The 23029-nt window shown below is 39.1% G+C and overlaps 1 protein-coding gene across 1 annotated transcript in view; it reads right to left on the bottom strand.

Moving 5' to 3' along the window:
* EMB2737 (embryo defective 2737) overlaps positions 1 to 23029 on the bottom strand; it is a 390042-nt gene that overhangs the window by 323131 nt on the left and 43882 nt on the right. Inside the window, exon 3 of the mRNA XM_089378363.1 lies at positions 22543 to 22641. Coding sequence (XP_089234489.1) covers positions 22543 to 22641 — 99 coding nt within the window. The remainder of the gene's footprint in view (positions 1 to 22542; positions 22642 to 23029) is intronic.

The raw sequence follows: 23029 nt of genomic DNA, 5'->3' as shown, positions 1-23029 counted from the left end.
ATCTTCTCATCATCTTTCATGTACCCAAATTCCACACCCTGCGAGGACTTGTAATAAGTGATACAAGTAATGATGAGTTGAGTCAGTAACAGGCATAAGATGTTGGGACTCGATCAGCAAACGAGTACACCTTGGAATGTTTTTTTATCTGGTTGATTATCCGTTCTTTTTCAGAGGCGGGTAATTTTCTAGGTTTTTTCACTCACTTTTTACCTCAAAGCCGGGGTGACGGTTTGAAGGTTGAGCGCCTAACACATATTAGTGTCTAGAGTCGATGTATATTACCATACTAGATCACACGAAAAAACTCGTGGAATTTGGTTAGGTCTATGTAATCATTTTTTAATTTTTTAGATTTCCTGCAGGTCAAAAATTGCAAATAAAATTGTATTTAAATTGTAATAAGTGTAGTCTAAAGCAGTTGTATGGGGTATGAGTAATAAAAATTACACCTCTCACCCTCAACTTTCGACCATGACACACTTTGAGGGGTTAATAGTGTGTTTTCGACCCTCAAAACCCACATTTCCTAAGTTTAGGGGAAATTGTGACTTTTAATTAGGCTAGAATTAAATAAAATAGAGAGAAATAAATTATTCCATGTAACAGAATGACTTGGAAATTACTTGGAAATTACCTTAAGTCAAAGTGTTGAGTCAATGGACATGTGGAAAATGATTGAGCACACTGCATCATAAATACACCATTATTTCATAAAATCGAATTTCCCAGAGATAAAGCAGCAGTTGCACATGTGAAAAATCGAATTTATTAGAGGAGCTCATGCATTGAAGGAATATTCTAGGATATATTTGGACTGAAGATTACGTGGGGCCTCATCTCATAGTTATCTAAGTTATTCTACGCTTAGCACTCCACTCTTGAGGATTATGAGTTTCACTTGGCCAAACTACGAGTTGCATATGGAGGAATCATGCAGTTCCTGGGAACTACACAGAGCTATCTTGGGATCATCTACATATGTGGCATCAATTAGTTCGAGTTTGCATTTGTTGACAGAGTTATCACGATACTTGGATTCACTCATGGATGAGTTTACTATGCCATATATGGAATTCGATTTCCATTGATGTGCACATATGGAATTTGATTTTGCTCTGGTGTTTCTATCTTCTCCACATCGAACTTGACTTATCTTTCCTTGGGATTTGCTCCAAGTTCAGTTCTCACATGCATTCTTCCTTGGGATTTGCTCCCAACTCTCTATATAATGAGGCTATGTGCTCTCATATGTATCATGTAATACGAGCTATTGGGCTTGAGGAGACTGTGGGATTGCATTCACTATTTGCAATATAATACAACTGTCTTTGGGGTAAAGCTTGATGGTGTTCTTCTCCTTGCATGTGTGGTAAATTCTTGACTTCTTGTTATGCTTCTATTTATTTCCTCATGTCACTGTTTCTTTCATGCTTGTTTCAAGTTATGTTAGTATGCAGCTATCTCATATTAGCATAAGAATTAATTATTTGCTTTAGCAAAAGAAATCTTCTAGTGGATAATAGATGTGTCTCTAGGAATTCTTTCCACTGCACTTATTTAATTTCATGTCGATTTAATGATGTGTGGTGAAGATTTGTGAATGAATCATTATTTGGTCAAGCTTTTCAAGCGTGAGGGGAAATTCTAGGAGGAATCAACCCATTCTTGAAAATATTCAAGGAGAACCCGCATGTTTTGAATTCCAAAGTCTCATCTATATCTTCTTTGTGTCTTGCAAGGATTCTTTCAAGTTTCTTAAAGTTTTTATTTCTTGCGTCCAAATATCAAACTTGGAAAATTTTATTTTTACGTATTGTACTTCATTTATCAATATCTGGCTATTGCAAGGAGCTAAGTCATGGCTAGTCAAAGAGGAGAGCTTGTTCATACTCTTTGGCCTAGCCTCTGGAAGATTATTTTTGTAACATATTTTGTAATTATCTTGAGCTAACATTTGTTATTGTAGATTGTTTCTAACTTGTTCTCTTGCAGCTACTTGCAGGATTCATCATCAGAAAATTACTTACAAGTTTGCATGCAAGACCTTGGGGCTCAGATTTAGTGATTACTTCCACCTTTATGCCGAATTCATCTTCGATAAGCACGTGTTCTTCTTGAAGGAGGCCAAGTTCATTTTGGCCATCTCTTTCTCTCTCTTGGTCGTGGCCATAGAGGAGGCTTATCTTCTCTTCTTCAAAAAAATTGCATTTTGTTGAGCCTCTATGGGCCTCAAATTGCAGAAATTTTCAGCGAGAAAAGGTCCATGGTTTGATATCAATTTGTTAAGACTTTCTTTGGACTTTAGAGAAGACTTCATTGTCTTTTCCTTCTTGTACCAACTAATAAAATTTCTGATTTTGGAAGCGTGGGTTTCATCCATTGGTATCCCTATCTCTTCAACTTTTGGAGAGGCTTGGTGGTTTGACTTTGTTGGTTTAGTTAATTTGCATGCATATCATCTAATTGAGAAATTAAACAACATGCATCACACTCATTTTGCATGCACTTTAATTTAATTTACTACATGTTTTTTTTCCATAACAAGTTCAGATTTTTTGGATGCAAACACTTTTTACTTGATCTTATTTGGCTTGAACGTAGTTCCAAGTTTACTTATGCTTCACCATTAAACACATTTTACATGCATAAAGTATTTGGACAAATTTTCTCCATAAAGTAACATTTTATTTCATGTCAAGCCAGTACATTTCAAGTAGAAATTAATTCTCATTGTTTGATTAATTTATTTACATGCCCCAAGCATCACTAAAACTTACCTCAAACTTAAGTTGGTTGAATAAACTTTTAGGGACCCTCTACCTCTATTGACTTCTCATTGTGAGATCCACATATTTGGGCGAGAATGAGGTCTGAGGACTAGAGTTCAATTGTAACTTTGTCTTAGCACTAATTAATAAAATAAACCAACAACAACATTCATCACATTTGCTTTGTTTGCAAAGTTCTTAAATTTCTTGCTATCTTGATGGTTTAAAGCCTCACATGCAAATCTTATTTCAAAAGGCAATTTGGATGCAAGCATTGTAATCTCTTTTAATTTTGCAACAAGTTTAATTTTCTTGTACTTGGAAATTGACTCATCTTTTGGTTTAATTGCATATTGTCATGAATGGTTGATTTCACTTTCAAGTACTATTATTTTGGGTTGCAAACTTAATTGCATGTTGTCATCTTGGTCTAACATTTGAGTTCTTTCTGTATCATTTTGAGCAAAATAGTTTCCATGCTTTGATTTGTAGACTTATTCATCTTAAAAGCATTTATAATATCTTGTGCTAACAATTTATTGTTTCACTTTTCAAAATTACTTTGGCTTTCCCTTTGAAAGCATTTCACTTCATTTTAAGCAAATACAATTTCATTTCTTAAAGAGCAATACTTTGAAGGCACTAGTTGTTTATGTATTTCATGCTTATCTTATGTATTGATTGTTATTGCTCATATCAGTTTTTGCTTATAAATCTTAAAGAAATAATCTATTTAACTCTAACAATTCTCTTAGAAACTCACATCTTTTTAACTTAACTTTTCATTAGGGACCACCCACCTTAGCTAACCAAGGAGATAGCTGAAACAGAGAGAGTCGGGATTAGTTTGACAGCCCCTTCTTTGAGTTCCCTACCACCAACCACACCTTGTGGGGTTGAAGGTTTTTCTCACTAACTTGTAGGTAGGTGTAGGCACCAGGGTCAAGAGGACCCATTAAAAATAATTAATTATTTTAAATTTTAATAAAACTGTCTCCGAGTGGAATTTCCCAAAACGATTTCTGGGTATTGGAGAATGCATGTGTCTAAGTCTCCCTGCAAATTTTGAGAATTAGAGCACATCCGATGCCACCAAAAATCAACACTCCCTCTTAGCGAGAAATGTGCTCTAACAATGCACCCTGCTGAAGCATCACTCTGTTCTTTAACATCTCCTTCTACATTGCGGATGTCTAACATCATATCCACCAACTACTGCGCAAATGTTGCATCTGTACTGCTGTTGACCCTGCAACCGTCAACACTGCATCCATACTGCAACTCCCTCTTAATTCTACATCCGTGTTGTTGTTGGCACTGCCACTGCCTACTGTATCTGCACTGCCTACTGTATCCGCGCTGCAACCTTCTCCAACTATTGTTGCTACTGCATCAGCAACGGAAAAGCATCCCAAATTACTAAACTGGTGTTGAGTATGATGCATCTTGCTGCTGGAGTCTGACTGCTGCTAGTCCCTATGCTGACCCTCCGAAGCCTTTAAGTTGTTGTTGACCTCTGCTCTGTGCCATATGCATTGCTGCCAACTTTGCTCTGCGCTGCTCAGTCTCTGGCACTCCTAGCTACTACATCAATCATTCACTATCGAGCATCAGTTCCTGGCATATTGGTCCACCCCCTGAATATGTGGGCAGTTGCATATTGAAAAAGCAATAATGCGGGTTGGGTACTATGGATATGCAGACTTGGCACGGAGCTCCACAGATCGGAAGAGTACTTCAGGTTGCGTCTTCAGCATTGGGTCAACAGTTGTTTCCTGGTTCAGCAAGAAGCAAAGATCAGTTGCACCCAGTTCAACAGAGGCCAAGTACATGACTACCAGTTTGGCAACATGTGAAGCCATTTGGATGAGGAAGTTACTTGTGGGACTTTTCAGGCAGAGGATGGAGCCCACTATGACAATCAAAGTTGCATTAAGCTCTCTGAGAATCCATTGTTTCATGGTCGCTCTAAGCATATCGAGGATCAGGTATCATCATCTCAGGGATTATGTGCAGAAAGGGATACTGAAGCTACCATACATTCCGACAAAGGAGCAGACGGAAAATATCTTGACCAAGGCACTGGCAAGAGGTAGTTTCGTCTATTTTAGAGATAAGTTGGGAGTTGTACAGAATCCCTTCCTTGCTAAGAGGGAGTGCTGAAAATGTAGCAAGTGAAGGTCTTTTGGATTGTGCCTTAGCTAGTGAAGACCTCAATTTGTCATTCTCTAGCATGATATCAGTTCATGAGATAGACTTCAGTTCATGCATAGTGTTGGAGCTTTTGTACAATGGAGGCTTCTTCAATTTAACTGCACAACGAGGTGGCAATTACAAGTTCAATTAGAACGAGTTAGTCTTCAGTCATGATTGAAGGGAGAACAAGTTAAGAGTCCAAGTGTTGCTTGGGGAGAGAATCATTTAAACTCATAGTTAACTCGCAATTAGAACTCGAGCTTCTAAATTGAGCTAGGCCACTTGCATGCTCAAATTGGGCCTATAAAGAGGAGGACGAAGGCACACAATAATCACAAGTTTGTGAGATCAACTCTTTGTGTGTGTGTGCACAGATCTGAGGAGCTTGTGCCCTACAAAATAGGAGTCCACAAGTGCGCAAGGAAATAGGGGATTTGCGCTATAAAATAGGAGCCAAGAATTGCGCAAGGAAATAGGGGATGCTAGTATGCAAGGAATTAGGAGTTGGGATCACGCAAGAAGCAAGACAGGTCAAGACTATCTTCAGCAAAGATTAGGTGTTGAGATTAGTGAGATGAAGCAGAATGCTTTCTCAAAGACAGATTGCTTTGTAATAGATCCAATTGCTCAAGAACAGTTAATAAAATATCACCACAAAGAAAGCAGGTTTTCCCTTTTGGGTTTCTTGGGTAAACAAGTGTGTCAATTTGTGTGATTGTGTTTTTGTCTCTCGATTATTTTCCACTACTTATAAATTGTTAAGAAACTTTGTATTTTGGTGAAAGTAAATTTGGTTTTAGTTTTCATTTACCTAGTTTTCAGTAGATTCACTATGTAGTTGCAGAGTTTCAACGAAAATTAACATATGGCAAGCAGTTGTAAAAATTTTCAATTACACATTCGCTGAAGAATAATAAAATTCTCATCTGCAAAACTGGTTTTCCCCACATTGGGGTTTTTTTCTGGACATTTGTCCAAAAATCTCGATGTTTATTTTATGTATGTTTTTCTCAGTTCCAATGATTTATTATTTGGTGAATATTGTAGTTGTGCTTTTATTTAGTATTTGAAGTAAATTAATTTGTTGGGACAAATAATCGGTAAAAAAATTGGAGAATAATTACCAGATTAACTGCAATAGAATTTTCACTTGGTATCAGAGCAGATCTAAGGCGCAACAAATTATTTAAGAAGCTCAGCGCAGGGTATAGGAGACAAGACCGAGGGTTTATAAGACCTAATTTGATTTGTTCTAGATTTACTTGGAATTTGCTTATTTTCCAAAGGTTTCAAAAAAATGGCTTGAGTTGGTTTATAGGATCAGGACATATTGGAGGGAGCATCTAACTTTGGCATAAAAAAATCTAGAATCATGTTAATCTTGGAGGAGAATTGTCTCAAGGAATATGCGACCAATGTTGTAGCCGTGCCGGCAAATGGAGCACAACTCCTCGCCTACACGAAGGAAGATGCCAAAATTAGACACATTATTTTGGATTGGTTCAAGGATCACATCGTGCCTCATATAGCAGAAGAGGATACAGGAACGAAGATGTGGGATGCAGTCTGTAAACTCTATCAAGATTCCAGAGTGAACATGAAGTTGATCCTAAGGAAGAAACTTCGAAGCATGAAATAGAACAAGGGTGAAACTGGTGTATCTTACCTTACCAAGGTGAAACGTGTCAAGGAAGAATTGGCAGGTGTTAGTGAGAAGATTGAGGATGATGAGCTCATCAGGACAGCCCTCAATGGGTTTACTAAGGATTGGGATGTCTTCGTACAGGTTATTACAGGAAGTCGGGATCTTCTAGATTGGGAAAGACTATGGTCATATTTTACCTAGGAAGAACTTAGGAGGAGTCTCGTTAATGGCACCAGTAGCACCAGACAGAAGGGCGAGGGAGAACAGAGAAGCATGGCTCTTACAGGGAAGAACGAAGCAAAGGGATCCAACAAATGGTCCAACTCCAAGGGGGGCAAGAAGAAGGTCCTATGAAAGGTTAAGTGTTATGGTTGTCAAGAATTTGGCCACTATGTCAACAATGGGTCACAGAGGAAGAAATGTGACAACAAGGGCAAGAAGCAGACGGTAGTTTCAATGAATGCAAATGAGTTTTCCAGACAAATGGAACAGGAGTTCGTACTCATAGCTTCCTTGACTAGCTTAACCTCGCAGGGTGTTTGGTATATAGACAATGGGGCATCATTCCATATGGCAGGAGTTAGGGAGTACTTCTCTAGATACAAGGAGGAGGAAATAAGATTCCAAATTGAGATGGGGAACAAGTCCAAGTGTAAAGCAGTTGGGAGAGGGATAGTCCTATTTCAAAGGGAGTTTGACAAGCTTATTCCAATTCATGATGTGTTGCATGTGCCAGGAATGGGGATGAATTTGATTTTTGTTTCTATTCTTCAGGATAAGGGGTACAATGTACTATTTAGAGGTAGAAGGTGTTAATAAAGCATCAGGAATGGAAGTCACCCATAGTTATTGGAGTTGGTGTTAATTTTTAGGGCTAGATTGTTCTTTGTTGTAGATAATTGCATTTTCAAACTTTTTATCATTTACATATTACATTCACCCCATAACATCTTAACATCATTAGCAATTATGTAAAGAGAACAATAACATCAACAGTGGAAAAATTATGCAGTGGAACAGTGAGAAACAACAGAAGAAAAGCATATACAATATAGACATCAGGATTTAGGTCAAAGACCAGGGAAAAACCCCACAAGGGGTAAAACCAAACCAAATTCTTCTTCTATCAGATATTCATCAAATGTTCAGCTAAGATACAAAGTACGATATCATGAGACAAGAGTCTTTCATCATCAATTACATCAGCAGACATGTGCATTAGAAAGGTAGGCACAAGGCTTCATATCACATTGTCACAAGAGCACAGTATACATCATTGTCACTATCATACTCCATTGTTGTTGTCATAGAAGTTTTGCCAACTTTGTCATATCATCATCATAGAGATAAACCATAGATTAGAGTGTTACTTTCACTATCAAGTAGATCACTGCTATATCATCATCGAGCCATACATCATTGTCATATCACTGTAAAACCCATACAAGGTCACTGCCTTATCACTGATATACAACAAGGTCACTTCCATCATTACTATCCTTCAAGGTCACTCACATATCAATAAGTACTAGCGATACAAGGTCATTACCTTATCACTGTTGTATAACAAGGTCACTACCTTATCACTACTATATACCAAGGTCACTGCCATAATTACTATCCTTCAAGGTCACTCCCATATCAATAAGTCGCATCCATACAAGGTTGTTGTTCTATATCAAGGATCACTATCATGTCATCATTAGGGTCACTACCATACAACAATTATTATCACTGCCATATTATGTTATCTGTGTAGGAGTCTTGTAGAGTGTCTATACAACAATGAATGTCACTGCGATATTAATCAAGGTTATTGCCATAGTATATAGTAATGATGCCACAGAGATACAGAGACGCCATTATAAGAAATGTGATGCCATTCAGAGTGAAGCCACATTGTGAAGATAACGATGACACAGAGTATAGAAAAATGATACCACTCTAATACACACCAGAGAGAACTATTACATACAATAGAGTATAGAAGCAAGATCTTGTCAACTTATAGATGAGAATCTCAATGTTACTTGGGAGCGGGAGCGGGAGCGGGAGCGGGAGCGGGAGCGGGAGCGAAAACGGGAGCGGGAGCGACCATTTTCAAAAGCTCCCGGTTTGGGAGCGAATCCGGGAGCGATTTTTTAAAAATATATATATTTTTTAATTTTTTATACATATATGTCAACAAAAACATGTAGAATGATGAATTAGACATAAAAAACATAAAAAAACATAGATTGATCATTGAACCATATCACATCAATCATCTAGAAATTATAATCGTCATCAACCATGTCCACAAGTTAGTAAAATACATATTACAACTGCAACATATTGAGTCTTATAAATCATGATTCATCAAATTCAATCTTAAAGTTTCAACTTCAAGCTTTCAGAATTGAAAATTCAATAACATTTATCATCATTGATCACCAAAGTTGTACTTGTAAGCTAAGTTTAACCATTACAAGAAGTAATATCGAAGATATTTCTAAGTCCTAACTTCTAACTGTTAACATGATATGAAATGTTAAAAATTTATAAAATGAAACATGAATAATGAGATGAAATGAAACAACTTTAGTCTTTCACAAAGCATCATATTCATAATTCACAATCATTACCAATGAGTTATAATTGCCAAGGCCCAACTTCAAACTTCAAATTTTCATTGTCAAAGTGATATAATGTTTACAAAAAATATCATTATGATATGAAAGAGTCAAGAGTCAAGAGTCAAGGACTCAAAACTCAACAGTTATGAAAACTAAAGTCTAATAGAAACTAAAAAAGACAAGTAAACTGTAAATCTACATGTGGCCCTTGCCACGAGAGTCTCCAGGAGTATAAGCAGGTCGTGGTGGTCTTCTAGGAGTCTCCCGCACAGACCGACAACCAGAATTAGAACCTCCACGCGAGGGTGTAGATGGAGGTGGCGACAGCAAAGGAACAAGACTCGAACCTCGAGCACTGCTACTGGATGGTGGAGGTGGAGGTGGAGGTGGCATGGCTACTGCTTCATTTTCATCCCTTACAAGTTCCTCTTCTAGTTCTTCAATATGTACAATGCCATCCTCCAAATTGTCATTCTTTGGGTGATTGTCCCAAATTTTATATGTGGGATCCTCATTAGCCCGATCACAGTAATGACTCAACAACCTCAAGTTGTAGTGCACATAAACCAAGCCTTCTGCTTGGTTTTCATTGACTCTGTTTCTTTTCACATTATGTATATAGTTGTAGGTGCTCCAACACCTCTCTGCAGAAGAAGAATTTACAACCTGTGAAAGAACTTTTTTTGCCAATTTTGGCAAAAGTCCGTGGCCGCCATATGTTTCCCACCATGTGAGAGATTCAAATTTATCTCTGTCGTCCATTGCATGTAAGTTACCATACAAACCAGTGCCACTGAAGTATCTGCCTATTTCAAGGCGCACAGCTGCACATTCCTCTCTGTCAGGTACCAACTTTTCTAATGCTTCCAAATATCCTTTAGTTACCTCTGGATCTAAATGGGGTTTGGTCCTAACCCCACCCCCTGCTGCAGGTTGGCCCAACCAAGATGTAGAGTAGTATTTTGGGGTAAGGATATACGCCAAGCAATGTAGTGGAAGATTAAGCCTATTCCACCATTCACACACACAATCATGAATCAGTTTCTATAAGTTGGGATCTCTATTATGAACAATGTCTTTTATTTCCCTCAACATGGTATCCATTTGCTCATACACCTCGCCAATCACTGGTTTGTCTGTATCTGCAAACCGAATCATGTGATAAATTGGCTTGGTGAAATCCAATACCTGCCTCACACTTGTCCAAAACTGCCCATCAAGAGCGGCCTCCTCCACCATTTCAAAACCTCCCATGTCAGCTGCATTTGTAGCCCTTTCCTTTAATACCTGCCAATGTGGACTTGATACCATGCTAGCTGATGCCTCTCTTACCTTCAAAAGGCGCCTGAAGGTGAGGTAATAGCTACCAAATCTAGTCTTCGCAATCTTCAGCAACTCCAATCTCAAGTGACTGTGGAAAAGGCCATGGGTATTGCTATGATTTGTAATAAATTTTATCATTTGTTTGCCTTTCTTGTACAAATTACCAATCCATTGGTATTGTTCATTTTTGTTTTTGACAATATCATGCAACAGAAGGTTCAATGTGTGAACCAAACATCCAGACCAAAATATGTTGGGGTATTTATCCTCAATAATTGCTCCCACTGCCTTACAATTAGGAGCATTATCAGTGATGACTTGGATGACATTGTATGGGCCAATACGCCCAATTGTTTCAAGTAATGCTTCTGCAATGTTGATGGCGGTCTTGAACTTGTCTGAGTAATCATGTGCAACTAGAAAGATGGGACCACTAACAGACACAGCAAGAACACTTATCAATGGCTTGCCTTTTACATTTGTCAATCCATCAGATACAATGGACACCCCATGGTCAGTCCAAGAACTTGTCATTTTATTCAAAGAATGTGATATTTTTGCTTTTTCATGATCAAGGCCAACGGTTCTTGCCTTGTCATACCCAGGGCTCTTGTATCCTTTAGGGGCATCATTTATGGCAGAAACCATTTCGTGCCAATAAGGTGAGCGAAGAACATTGAATGGTATCCCACATGCATAGAGAAACCTGTAAACTTTTGAATCCACATCATTCCTATACCCCTCATCAAGGAAATTTGATATGGTTCTACGCCTTAAAGATGATGACCCTGTGCCTCCATGTCCATATCCACTGCCTTGGGAGGATGCTGAAGGAGTTCTTTGTGATTGTGAGCTTGGTTCAAAGAAACCCCTTGATTTTTTTGTTCTGTATTGGGCTTCCTCCTCTTCCCTTATGTATTTGGCTCTCTCCGCTGCTGACACCGCTGTACAAGTTTTGATTCCTATTTGTTTCTCTCCATCCCATGGCCTTTTCCCGCAGAGGTGTCTTCTAGCACGAGTGTATGAACCTGTGTAATCAGTGTTGCAATGGGGGCAATGAAATTTAGTGGTTCCACCACCTCTCCCTGTTTCAGCCCTGTTAACATATTTCCACAATGGAGTTTGGTCTTGTTTAGTTTTTTGAGGGTCATGTTCACCCTCCTCCAGCTCCTCCTCACCGGGGTTTTCACCCATTTGACTTTCTCCGGCTTCTTCATCCCCCTCTTCAATTTGGGGCTGGCCCCTCCGTTTCCTACTCTCCAGCACCATAATAACCATAAAAGGGACCAGGAAGAGGAAAATGCCAAGAAATATAGCCAGGTCCATGGTGTTTGATGTTTGTAGGGTTTTGATCTTGAATCTGCAAATTAATTTAGTTTATTGGGATTAATTAATTTAATTTATTAATTTAATTTAAGTACATGATTTTTAAACTCAATAAGCTAAATTAAATTAACTAAATTACTACCTAACCAGCTAAACTAACTAAATTACTAAGTTACTTACCTCTGCAAGCTTGCTCCTCGCTCCTTGGCACTTGCTCCTCGCTCCTCAGCACTTGCTCCTCGCTCCTCAGCACTTGCTCCTCGCTCCTTTGCTCTTGCTCCAGCTCCAAACTCAAGCTCAATGAAGTAACAATGAATATTTTTTTGGCCCATTGGCCTTTTAAAACCAAAAAAAAAAAAATTAAAATTATTTTTTTTCGGGTCCGCGGAATTTTTTTCCGCCGACCCGCTCCCGGCCCCGCGCGAATCGCTCCGGGAGCGCCGGAGCGATCGCTCCCTATAACGATTCCTAACAGACCAGGGAGCGCAAATTTTTTTGAGGGAGCGCGCTCCCGAAAATCGCCCCCGTCCGGGAGCGCGCTCCCGAGCCGCTCCCGCCCGGAGCGCGATTCGGGAGCAGGTTCGAGGGGGGGGGCGCTCCCCCACAACATAGGATGAGATCCTTCAGAAAGTTTATGCGAGATCCATTACAAGGTATGTGCGAGATCTATCAAAGTATATAGAGCGAGATCCATAGAGTATATAAAGCATAGTGTGAGCCTACCACAAAGATGGAAACAAATACATGCTCCAAATATAGAGAGAATGAGAGAATCCATGCCACAGAGAAAGAGCAAATCCATTGTAATGTTAATTCAATCCATAGAGAAAGAGTGAATCCACTAATGTTAATTTGAGCCACAGAGAAAGAGTGAATCCATTGCAATGTTAATTTGAGCCACTGAGAAAGAGAAGATCCACTATAATGTTAATTTGAGCCACAGAGAAAGAGTGAATCCACTGTAATGTTAATTCGAGCCACAGAGAAATATAAACGAGCCACATTAATGCGATGCCTCAGATATGTGAGCGATGCCTCTAAGATTAGCAAGTCACTTTGTAATGAATATGTGATTCATTTGAATACCATATGCGTGATATGTATAGAGTGAATCGCAGTATAGGATGCAAGACACTGCTTGAATATATAAACCTTCGTAATATGTGTGTGAACCACGGAAACATTACAAACAAAATCTTAGATCTTGTTTTGATCCTATCCACTCAATGCTCCTTGAATGAGCTTTCATAAATCCTTATTTATACTGATTGATGGGTACTCATTTAAAGCCAATGTAACCCTTTCTTTTAGTGAGTTCGACTTTGTAACTTCGAGGGAGAATACAAAATTTAAATTTCCTTTTAAATATATTTTCTTTAATAAATGTTTGCCCAAATTTGTACCACAATAAATAATAGGAGTGCCCCAAATACAATAATAATAGTATTTATTTCTTTCAATTGAATTCTCTTTAGGGCAATTGGGATTCCTTCGAGGCAATAGGGTTTCTCATGGGAATTCGTCCCATAGTTGCACAAATTTCAACAAGTCAAAAGCAGCGGACTTTACAGGTTACAGATGGATACTCCAAAGGCACTAGTAAGCAGCAGTGATCCGAGAGATCAAGAAGAGCTTTGGCATAGGAGGATGGGCCATATCCATCATGGGGAACTTAAGTTTCTCTAGGAGATAGTGTCAGGTGTTCCATAAGTGAGCACAAAGCACAATGATGTGTGCAAGGGATGTGTGTTGGGAAAGTTTGCTAAGGGAGCTTTTCCAAGGAGTCACATCGGATCCAAAGGTGTTCTTGATTTGATTAAATTTGATATATGTGGTCCAATGTCAACTCATTCTCTCAGAGGGTTCGAATATTTCATAACCTTTATTGATGATCACTACAAGAAGACTTGGATTTACTTTTTGAAGACCAAGGATGAGGTCTTCAATCGCTCCCAAGAGTTCAAAGCTCTTGTGGAGAATTCGACAGACAAGAAGGTGAAGATTCTTTGGTCAATGGAGGCACATACACAAGGAAAACATTCCAGGAGTTCTGCAACAGACAAGGCATCAAGAGGGAGTGGACGGTTCCTTACAACCTATAGCAAAAGGGGGTTGCCAAGAGTAAGTATCGTTCAATATCAGAGGCAGCAAGGGCCATGTTGTATGACCAAGATATGCCACGATACTTGGGCAGAGGCATGTAATACTGCAATATAGATTCAAAACAAGGTCCCACATAAGGTGTTAAGAAAGATGACACCAGAGGAAGCGTTTACAGGGAAGAAACCAAATGTCAACCATTTCAGGATATCTAGTAGCTTATATTATCATCACATTCTAGGTGAAACATGTTCCAAATTGGATCAGACTAAAGAGAAGGGGTACTTTTTTGGATACAGTGAGACTTCATAGGCATACCGGATCTTTATTCTAAGGACCGAGAGGATAATTTTCAAGAGAGAAGTATGATTCATGGAGGACAAGGCATATCGGAGGTCCAGAGATTTGCCAACAGTAGTTTATCAGAGTGAGTAGCTAACAAAAGCTCCAAGGGTAGAACAGCAGAATTAGGGACAAGACAGTACAAGTACTATTACTAGTACGAGCACAAGCTCAAATATGGGTGTTCCAGAGAGTTCGCAGAGAGTTCGCAGAGATGTAGCAAATTTAGCAATTGAGATACATCAAGAAGATGTGTAAGTCCAAATTCCACCATCTATAGTTGGCAAGAAGAACCGAGAGGTTCAACAGACACTCAAAGATGCTCAGGAGTTTGTGGGGAATCCTAGGATGGGCAGGAGAGAACAAAGACAACCAAACAAGTACGCTCGCTACATGGCATTAGTGAGTCAGATCGTGGATAGTGAGCCTTCCAGCTATCAGGAGGCCACACAACAGCAGGTGTGGCGGGATGTGATGGTTGAGGAGTATACCTCAATCATGCAGAACAATGTTTGGGAGGTGGCCCCTAAACCAATAGACAAGGCAGTGGTTGGATCACACTGGATATATAATATCAAGCACAGTGTAAACGGTAACATCGAGAAATACAAGGCAAGGTTTGTGGTCGAGGGATTCTCTCAGAAGGAGGGAATACATTACGAGGTGACATTTCCTCCTGTGGCCAGGTATACTTCTAGATGGAATGGCAAATCCATCAGACGGATGTCAAGACAGTGTTCCTTAATGGTGAGTTGGAAGAGGAAGTGTACATTGAATAACGAGAAGGCTTTGTAGAACATAGTAGTGAGACCCATGTGTGCAGACTAAAGAGAGCTTTATACAAGCTTCGAAGGCGTGGTATGAGCGCATCAACAGATACTTGCAAGGGATGGGCTTCGTGAAGAGTAAGGCAGATGCAAACATCTACTATTTGATGGTTGGGATTAAGGTACTCATTCTTGTCCTATATTTGGACGACTTGTTCTTGACAGGTTCATTGGGGCTCATAGAAAAATGCAAGAGGGACCTTGCAGTGGAGTTCGAGATGAAATACTTGGGGTTAATGCACTACTTTCTAGGAATGGATGTGTGGCAGACAGATGGGGAGATTTTTCTTGGGCAAGGGAAACACTACATCAAGATCTTGAGGAGATTCGAGATGGAAGATTGCAGAGCCATGTCTACACCCATGATAACTAATTGGAGGAAGGTAGATACATCTAAGGAGAAGGATGTGGACCCCACATTATATAGGAAGTTGATTGGCTCTCTTATGTATTTGGTCAACACCAGGCCAGATATATCCTTTGCAGTAAACTCTCTGAGTTAGTTCATGGTTGAACCGAAGAGGGTGCACTGGACAGCAGCGAAGCATGTGCTGCATTATTTGCAATGTACAATTGAGTGTGGGATCATATATACTCAATGTGACAGTGTCAGGTTGATGGGTTATACCGATGTAGATGGGGCAAGCAGTATAATGGATAGGAAGAGCAATTCAAGGTGTTGCTTCAAAATGGGATTGGGAGTTGTCTCTTGGTATAGTAGAAAGGAGAAGTTCGTGGCACTGAGCTTTGCGGAAGCGGAGTATATAGCAGTTAGCATGGCGACATACGAGACCATTTGGCTTTGGAAGTTGTTAGTAGCCTTGTTTGGTCGGAAGGTAGAGATGACAGTTATACACTGAGACAATCAAAGTTGCATCAAGTTATCTGAGAATTTGGTGTTTCATGACAAGTCGAAGCATATAGACAACAAATATGATTTCATCAGGGATTGTGTACAGCAAGGGACAGCTCAACTACAGTATATACCTATAGATCAGCAGGTAGCAGACATCTTAATACAGGGCTTAAGGAAGGTGAGATTCATCTTCTTCAGAGATAAGATGGATGTTATGCAAAATACCTTCCTCATTAAGAGTCGTTAAGATGGGGCGTTAGTTTATGTAGCTCGAACAAGTGTCCTAGTCTCAAGAGGTGTCAATGAGGCTAGGAGCATAAGAGGATTAATTATTTCCAAGCCCAGTTTATTTCTCTAAGGGAAAATATCTTAATTAGACTATTAACCAGTTTTTAATTATTTTCGTCTAACTAAGGGAAAATGGTTAATTAATCAATACTAATTGAGACAAATCGATTTCTCTCTAGTGACTTCTAGAAAAGTGACTTGATGGATTCAAGATGATTTTAGCCATCGATTGTGATTAGATCTTGGTTGATAAATGCTCAACGAGAGATTATAAGAGGAATTCGATGGGAATCTTGAAGACACAATTCGATTGAGCAAGGGCGCAGTGATAGCGTGGATCACCAACGAGAGTTTCAGTAGTGATTGAGGAGATTTTCCATAGAGAATTCTTCACTGTGATTTCTAGTTTCTCAGAGACAGAGGGAGGCCAAATTAGCTAGTGCGATTTGTCGGAGGATCAGTTTGTGTTGCCAGTTGTAATGTTCCTAACTAGGAAATTCAATGATAAACAAAGCAAACAGACAAACCAACATCCGGAAATGAGATGCAATCACTAAACTCCCATGAAAACGCTGGAAATAGAGAACTTCTTAGCCATCTTATTAAATCATCATGGGGCAAATACAACAGTGAGTGGAATGGTGCACCTGAGCTTGTCTCCAAGGACGAATGTGACAAAACCCAGGTGAGCAAATGATGATCTGAGGGTTTCCCAACTACTGCTCTAGAAGTGATCCATGCTACCCAAAAAACGGCGTTGTCTGCTGGAAAGGATGTGCTGGAACCACTGCTTCCCTTGCTCAGAAAATTATGAAACTTCAACTCCCGGATCCTCAACCAAAACTCACCAAAACCCAAGAAGGGTTTGGCCTAGTTCAGACCTTTGAAAATCGACCCCAAGGAGCCTGTCCTCCTCCTCAAGCTGGCAAACTTGGCCTGTCTAAAATATGTTGGGAAAGCTCTCCAAATCTACTCCAAATTACTAAGATGTTATCCCTTATGAATTTGTTATACAACTGACCTGAAAATATATGATAATATAAATAAACCCAAGAAATAATAAGATCTGAATATAGATAGAAATGCTTCTTTATTGATCAAACCCTTAAGGTAGGACAACACCATACATTCACTATTTAGGGAAGGAGAACACTCCACAAGCCATAAGCTGTTCATACAATAATCCTTGACATCTCTCAATGGGGAGTCTCTAGCCTCTATATAGGCCTCATACATACAATACCATGGGTCATTACCATGGTTCCCTCAATACCATCTATCTAATACCATGGGCTTATTACATTATTGTTAACTACTTGTGGTCCCTTACATGATACGGGTTAACCACCTTATTTATTACTATGGCCCATCCCATTATTACATTATTCCCTTGGGTACCTCCCTTTGTACCCCATATTATCCCCCCTAGGTATACTACATTCCACCCCCCTTAACATGTTTCATCCCCGAAACATGGGAAGAACATAAATAATAAGATCTACTCAAAAGAGTAGTCCACTGGTACCATGCATGTGCATCTAGCCATCCCAAAGAAAGGTGAACCCTTGATCTAGCTGGTGCCTCGCTCGCTTGAGATGGAAGTTGACCCTGGCAGCGCTTCTGTGTTGATGTGTAGTAGGTGGATCTTCGCTCCTCTCTATCTATCACGCGGGGGTTGATGTCCTTGTGGCTAATTCATTGCCATCTTGTTGGTTATTTTCTTGTGGGGTGATGTGGGTGGTGATATGTTGAAGTGTTAACCAACGATGTAGCTTTCTTTAATTCACCACTTGATGGAGCCTAAGCTAGTACCTGTTGTGGTGCCTGCTGTTGTTTCTTATCTTCTAATATACTTCAACCATTGAGTCCTCATCCGATGTAACATTTTCTGCTTCAGCCTCTACCTGTTTTTCTCGTACTTGGTTTGATGTTTGTATTTGGTTGTCGACCATCAATGGCTCATCATCTGATATGTCAGTCCCTAGAACATATTTTGCTTCAGCCTCCATGGACTCTACCTATTTATTGATGGAAATATCATGTAATGTAATTTTCTTCTTTTTATACCAGAGCTTCAGGAATTTCTTCTGCACATTAATATTGATAGTATCCACGGATTCCATCCAAGGGTATCCCAAAACAACATCCATGTTATCCATATCTGAAGTATAAAAATCACCATGCAATACATACTTGTCCATAGAAATCTTCAAATCTTTATAAAATTGCACCTGCTCATTATTAACCTGTGTGTGCTCCATGTGTTTTGCTGGCACTTGTAATTTTTTTGCCAAATTGACATTTATGAGATTTTGCTTGCAACTCGGATTTATAGACACAATGATTTTCTCCTTCTGAATCAATCCATGAACCTGCAATAAGGATATACCAGTAGGAAATAACCACACATGTTTCTCCTTATCTTGTTTTCTAGCCTGAGACCATTTGTCCAAAATGAGTTTTTCAAATTCTTCATCTGAAAATTTGGTCAACTGCTTGTTGTCAAGTGAGTACCACCATCTGGCAGCCTCATCTTGGAAACCAAGTGGTAATAAAACCCTCCAAGGTTTCCCATATGTGAACTTTTGTCTCTGTTTGAATTATTCAATAGTAGGGCTATCATCTTTTCCTGTAAAAAACATCTTGCTAGACAGCGCAAAAAAAAAATCACTTACTTGGCGAAAATTTAAAATGGTCGCAGTTTAGTCAATATTGCTCAGAATCTTTATTATGACCTATTTTCGGAAATGGAACAACCATTCTGCATCTGCCCATGTGGTAAAAATCCCGATCTAGGCACTGGAATTTCCAACTCGCACTGCAACTGTCCCGCCGTCACAAAAATTTCTGAAAAAAGAGCTGATTTTAAATCAGCAATATCTCCCTCATCTGGACTCCGATTCGACTGGTTTTTTTTTTTGAACTAAGGTATTTTTTCACAAACAATCTAGATCTACAATTAGATTCTACAAATTTTGCACCAAAACTTACAGATCTATGCCACAAACTCGCCGCCCAAAAAAATGTCTGCAACACCACTGATTTTTAGATCAACAATATCTCGTTCATCCGGACTCCAATTCGGCCGATTTTTTTTAATTGGGTATTTTTCACAAACCATCTAGATCTGCCATTAGATTTTGCAGATTTTGCACCAAAACGTACAGATCTGATCTGCAAACTCGCCGCCCCAAAAAATGTCTGCAACACCACTGATTTTTAGATCAGTGATATCTCCTTCATCCAGACTTGGATTCAACTAATTTTTTTTTTCAAATTGAGTATTTTTTCGTCAACAACTCAAATCTGCAATTAGATTATGCAGATTTTGCACCAGCACATACAGATCTGATCTAAAAAGTCGCCGCCCCAAAAAGTTCCTACAAAAAATAAAAATAAAAAAAATTCGCCACTTTGCCCAAGAAAGTGCTCTGATACCACTTGTTATAGATCTGATCCAAAAATATATGATAATATAAATAAACTCAAGAAATAATAAGATCTAAATATAGATAGAAATGCTTATTTATTGATCAAACCCTTAAGGTAGGGCAACACCATACATTCACTCCTTAAGGAAGGAGAACACTCCACAAACCATATAGGCCTCATACATATAATACCATGGGTCATTACCATGGTTCCCTCAATACCATCTACCTAATACCATGGGCTTATTACATTATTATTAACTACTTGTGGTCCCTTACATGATACAGGTTAACCACCTTATTTATTACTATGGCTCATCCCATTATTACATTATTCCCTTGGGTACCTCCCTTTGTACCCCATATTATCCTCGTAGGTATACTACAGAATTTTCACCCTTCTCAAATCTAGTCCCGGTGTTGTGGCTCTCTCCCTCAATACCCACATGAGCCCAGTCTGGCCCTCTGTGCAGTCCTCCAGGGCTGAATTTCGAACTGCCCAAATGCTACCCACCTGCTCCAAAACTCCTCCCAAATGTTGATCCCCTGATGTACTCCAACTCTCCAAGTTTCTTCAGTAAGTGCTACCTGGATGAAACCCTGATAACAACTACGTGTTCCCCTCTCTGCGTGGTCCAGAAATACGCTTTGTTGGTCTGTGGGCTAAGTGTAATGGCTATGAATCTTCCCTAGTGCTCCTTAAGGTAATCTAAAAATGCCTTCCTAGGGTGGCACTCGTAGTCCCCCAAAGGTAATCTCCCACCTGAGAGACTCGTGGCTAAACAACTAGTTGACTTGGCTAAGCAGCTCGAGCAAACAAATAAGTGAGTCCAATGTGCAAGTATGAACGAATGTTCAATTGAGGAGCTCCTCCTCCTTATAACTTCGTGGGCATCCCTTTTCCCCCATGTGGGCCCCTCCACAAGCCATACGATTTCCCCTCCAAGGCAATTCGAATTGCCTAATGCGTTTTCCCACGTGGGTGGCCCCCACCTTCCACTAGAAAATTAATCCAACCTTCATTTCTCCTAAGTCCCCAAGTCAAAACTTGGGTCCTTTACTTATCAAAATTTTATACAAAAAGGGGGAGAGACCAAAACCTATTACAAATCCATTTGGGAAGGGACATGACACCAGTTTCCAGAGTGCATTGCTGGAGGCAGTGTGAGTTGCTTGTGCAAGTTGTCAAAGGCAGTTTATCTTGCAGGATCAATTTCCTAGAGGCAGTGCGAGTTGCCAGGAAGGCCAGTGCGCATTTCTAGTTAGCTAGTGCGAATTGTAAGAGGAAGTTGGAATTGACCAGAAGAAGGTCGAGTTTATTTGCAGAGGTTTGATTTGGTTAGTGGAAGAGAAGAAAAAATATTTATCGGACCTTTGCCAGTTTATGGCAAGAAGTTGTAATAATTTTCAATTACAGATTTGTTGAAGAATAATAAAACCCTCATTTGCAGAACTGGTTTTCCCCACATGGGATTTTTTCCAAGGACAATTTGTCCAAAACTCTCAGTGTCTATTTTATATGTGTGGTTTTCTTAGTTCTTGTGATTTATTATTTGGTGAATATTGCAATTGTGTTTTTATTCAATATTTGCAGTAAATTAATTTGCTGGAACAAATAATCTACAAAAGATAAGAGAATAATTACCAGATTAACTGCAATAGAATTTTACTCCCTTGAGAGGGATTATGGGGTCCACATTAAACATATTTTATTTTTTTATTTTTTTTCTTATTAAGACTAACCTAAGTACCCACGGGGATTTGAACCGGTGACCTATCGCAAGGAGTGGCTTAACAGCGCACCCATTCACCATCAATCCAAAGCCCCATGGGCTCATTAAACATATTTTATTAGGGTACTGCCCCATTAACTCTTTGAGAGGGGTGCTGGGTCCACAGTAAACATATTTTATTACTTTGTTGCCCAACTAACTCCTTGAGAGGACTGTTGGGTCAACATTTAACAAATTTTATTATTTTATTTCCCCTCTGATTATTTGAGGCACCTGCTGGGTCCCCGTTCAACATTTTATTATTTTATTGCCCAACTGACTCTTTGAGAGGGTTGCTGGGTCCACACTTGACCAATTCCTCCCATGTTCTCCAGCTTCATGCTATCACCTTGACCCAATTAGCCAATTTTGTGAACTCCGCCTTAACACCTAATGTTCCCCAGGAATCTCCTCGTGCACTCTAGCTACTATCTTTCAAAAAAAACTCAAGGCTCAAAATAGGTGCTACCTTATGCTGAATACCTGACTGAATGGAAAAGTTAGTATGAATATGCTTTGTCTTAATGGATCTGCATCTGCATATGCATATGATTAGGACCAAACATATGAAAATTTATTTCCCATTGACATAAAATTTTGAAATGACATTTTCTGTGAGAACATATGGCAAGAGAAGAGGATAATTTGATAAAAGAGATATATTACCTTATCCTAATTCAATTCTGTGTGCAGATCAAAATGTCGCAGTGAATAGTCAAATGGAATGACAAACTTCCAAAAAGGAAAGAATCATCTTGTTTGAATAGTGGTTGATCAAGATTCAAAACTGCTAAATTCTTTCAATTGATAATGTTATAAGAAATTCGATCATGTTCTCATCCATATATTATGAGTCCCCAACAATATCAGAAAAACAAGAATGTAGTAACAAAAATATGAAATCACTCCGGAAATCATCAAGACAATAACAATGTTCCAAATTGAAATAAAAAAATTTAGCGAAAACACCAATTCATTACCAGAGAAAAGGCATACGGCATTTTTTACATGAACCTAGAAAAGAGTCAAACTGAAGGAGAAGATAATTACTCTTTCAACCCAAAGTTCTTCACATGATATTGCACCTTCCCACTACCTCTACACATGGTACATCGCAAAGCCTCCCAGCCATTACAAGTCCTACACTTCCTGCATTTGTTACAATGCATATGTTCATCAGATATTATAATGTCTAATCTAGAACAAAAATATTTATTTAATAGGTTGTAATGCAGGGTTAATATGTCACATTTGTGATCAAATTATACTAGTACATTATAATGAGAATAAATAGCTACAAATCCTCAAGTCACTCTATCATTAACATTCAAGGTTCAAAATAAGTGATAAAGAAATCCATACATGTTTTGGCGAAAAAAAAAAGAAAATTCATTCAAAAAATAAAATTCACTCAAATCTTTATCCAGTATTGGCAAAGGGGACAACTTTGATTTCCTAACACCTTCTTTAGGAAGAAGGACCAAAGATATCTATCAATAGTTCCTCAATTATTTTCTCATAAACATCTACTCCTCGT

This window comes from Pinus tabuliformis, chromosome J, assembly GCF_031772625.1.
Source record: "Pinus tabuliformis cultivar Carrire ecotype Pingquan chromosome J, CPIR1, whole genome shotgun sequence".
NCBI classification, from domain to species: Eukaryota; Viridiplantae; Streptophyta; class Pinopsida; order Pinales; family Pinaceae; genus Pinus; species Pinus tabuliformis.
The sequence above is the reverse complement of the archived record's forward strand: the minus strand, read 5'-3'. Positions and strand labels throughout refer to the sequence as shown.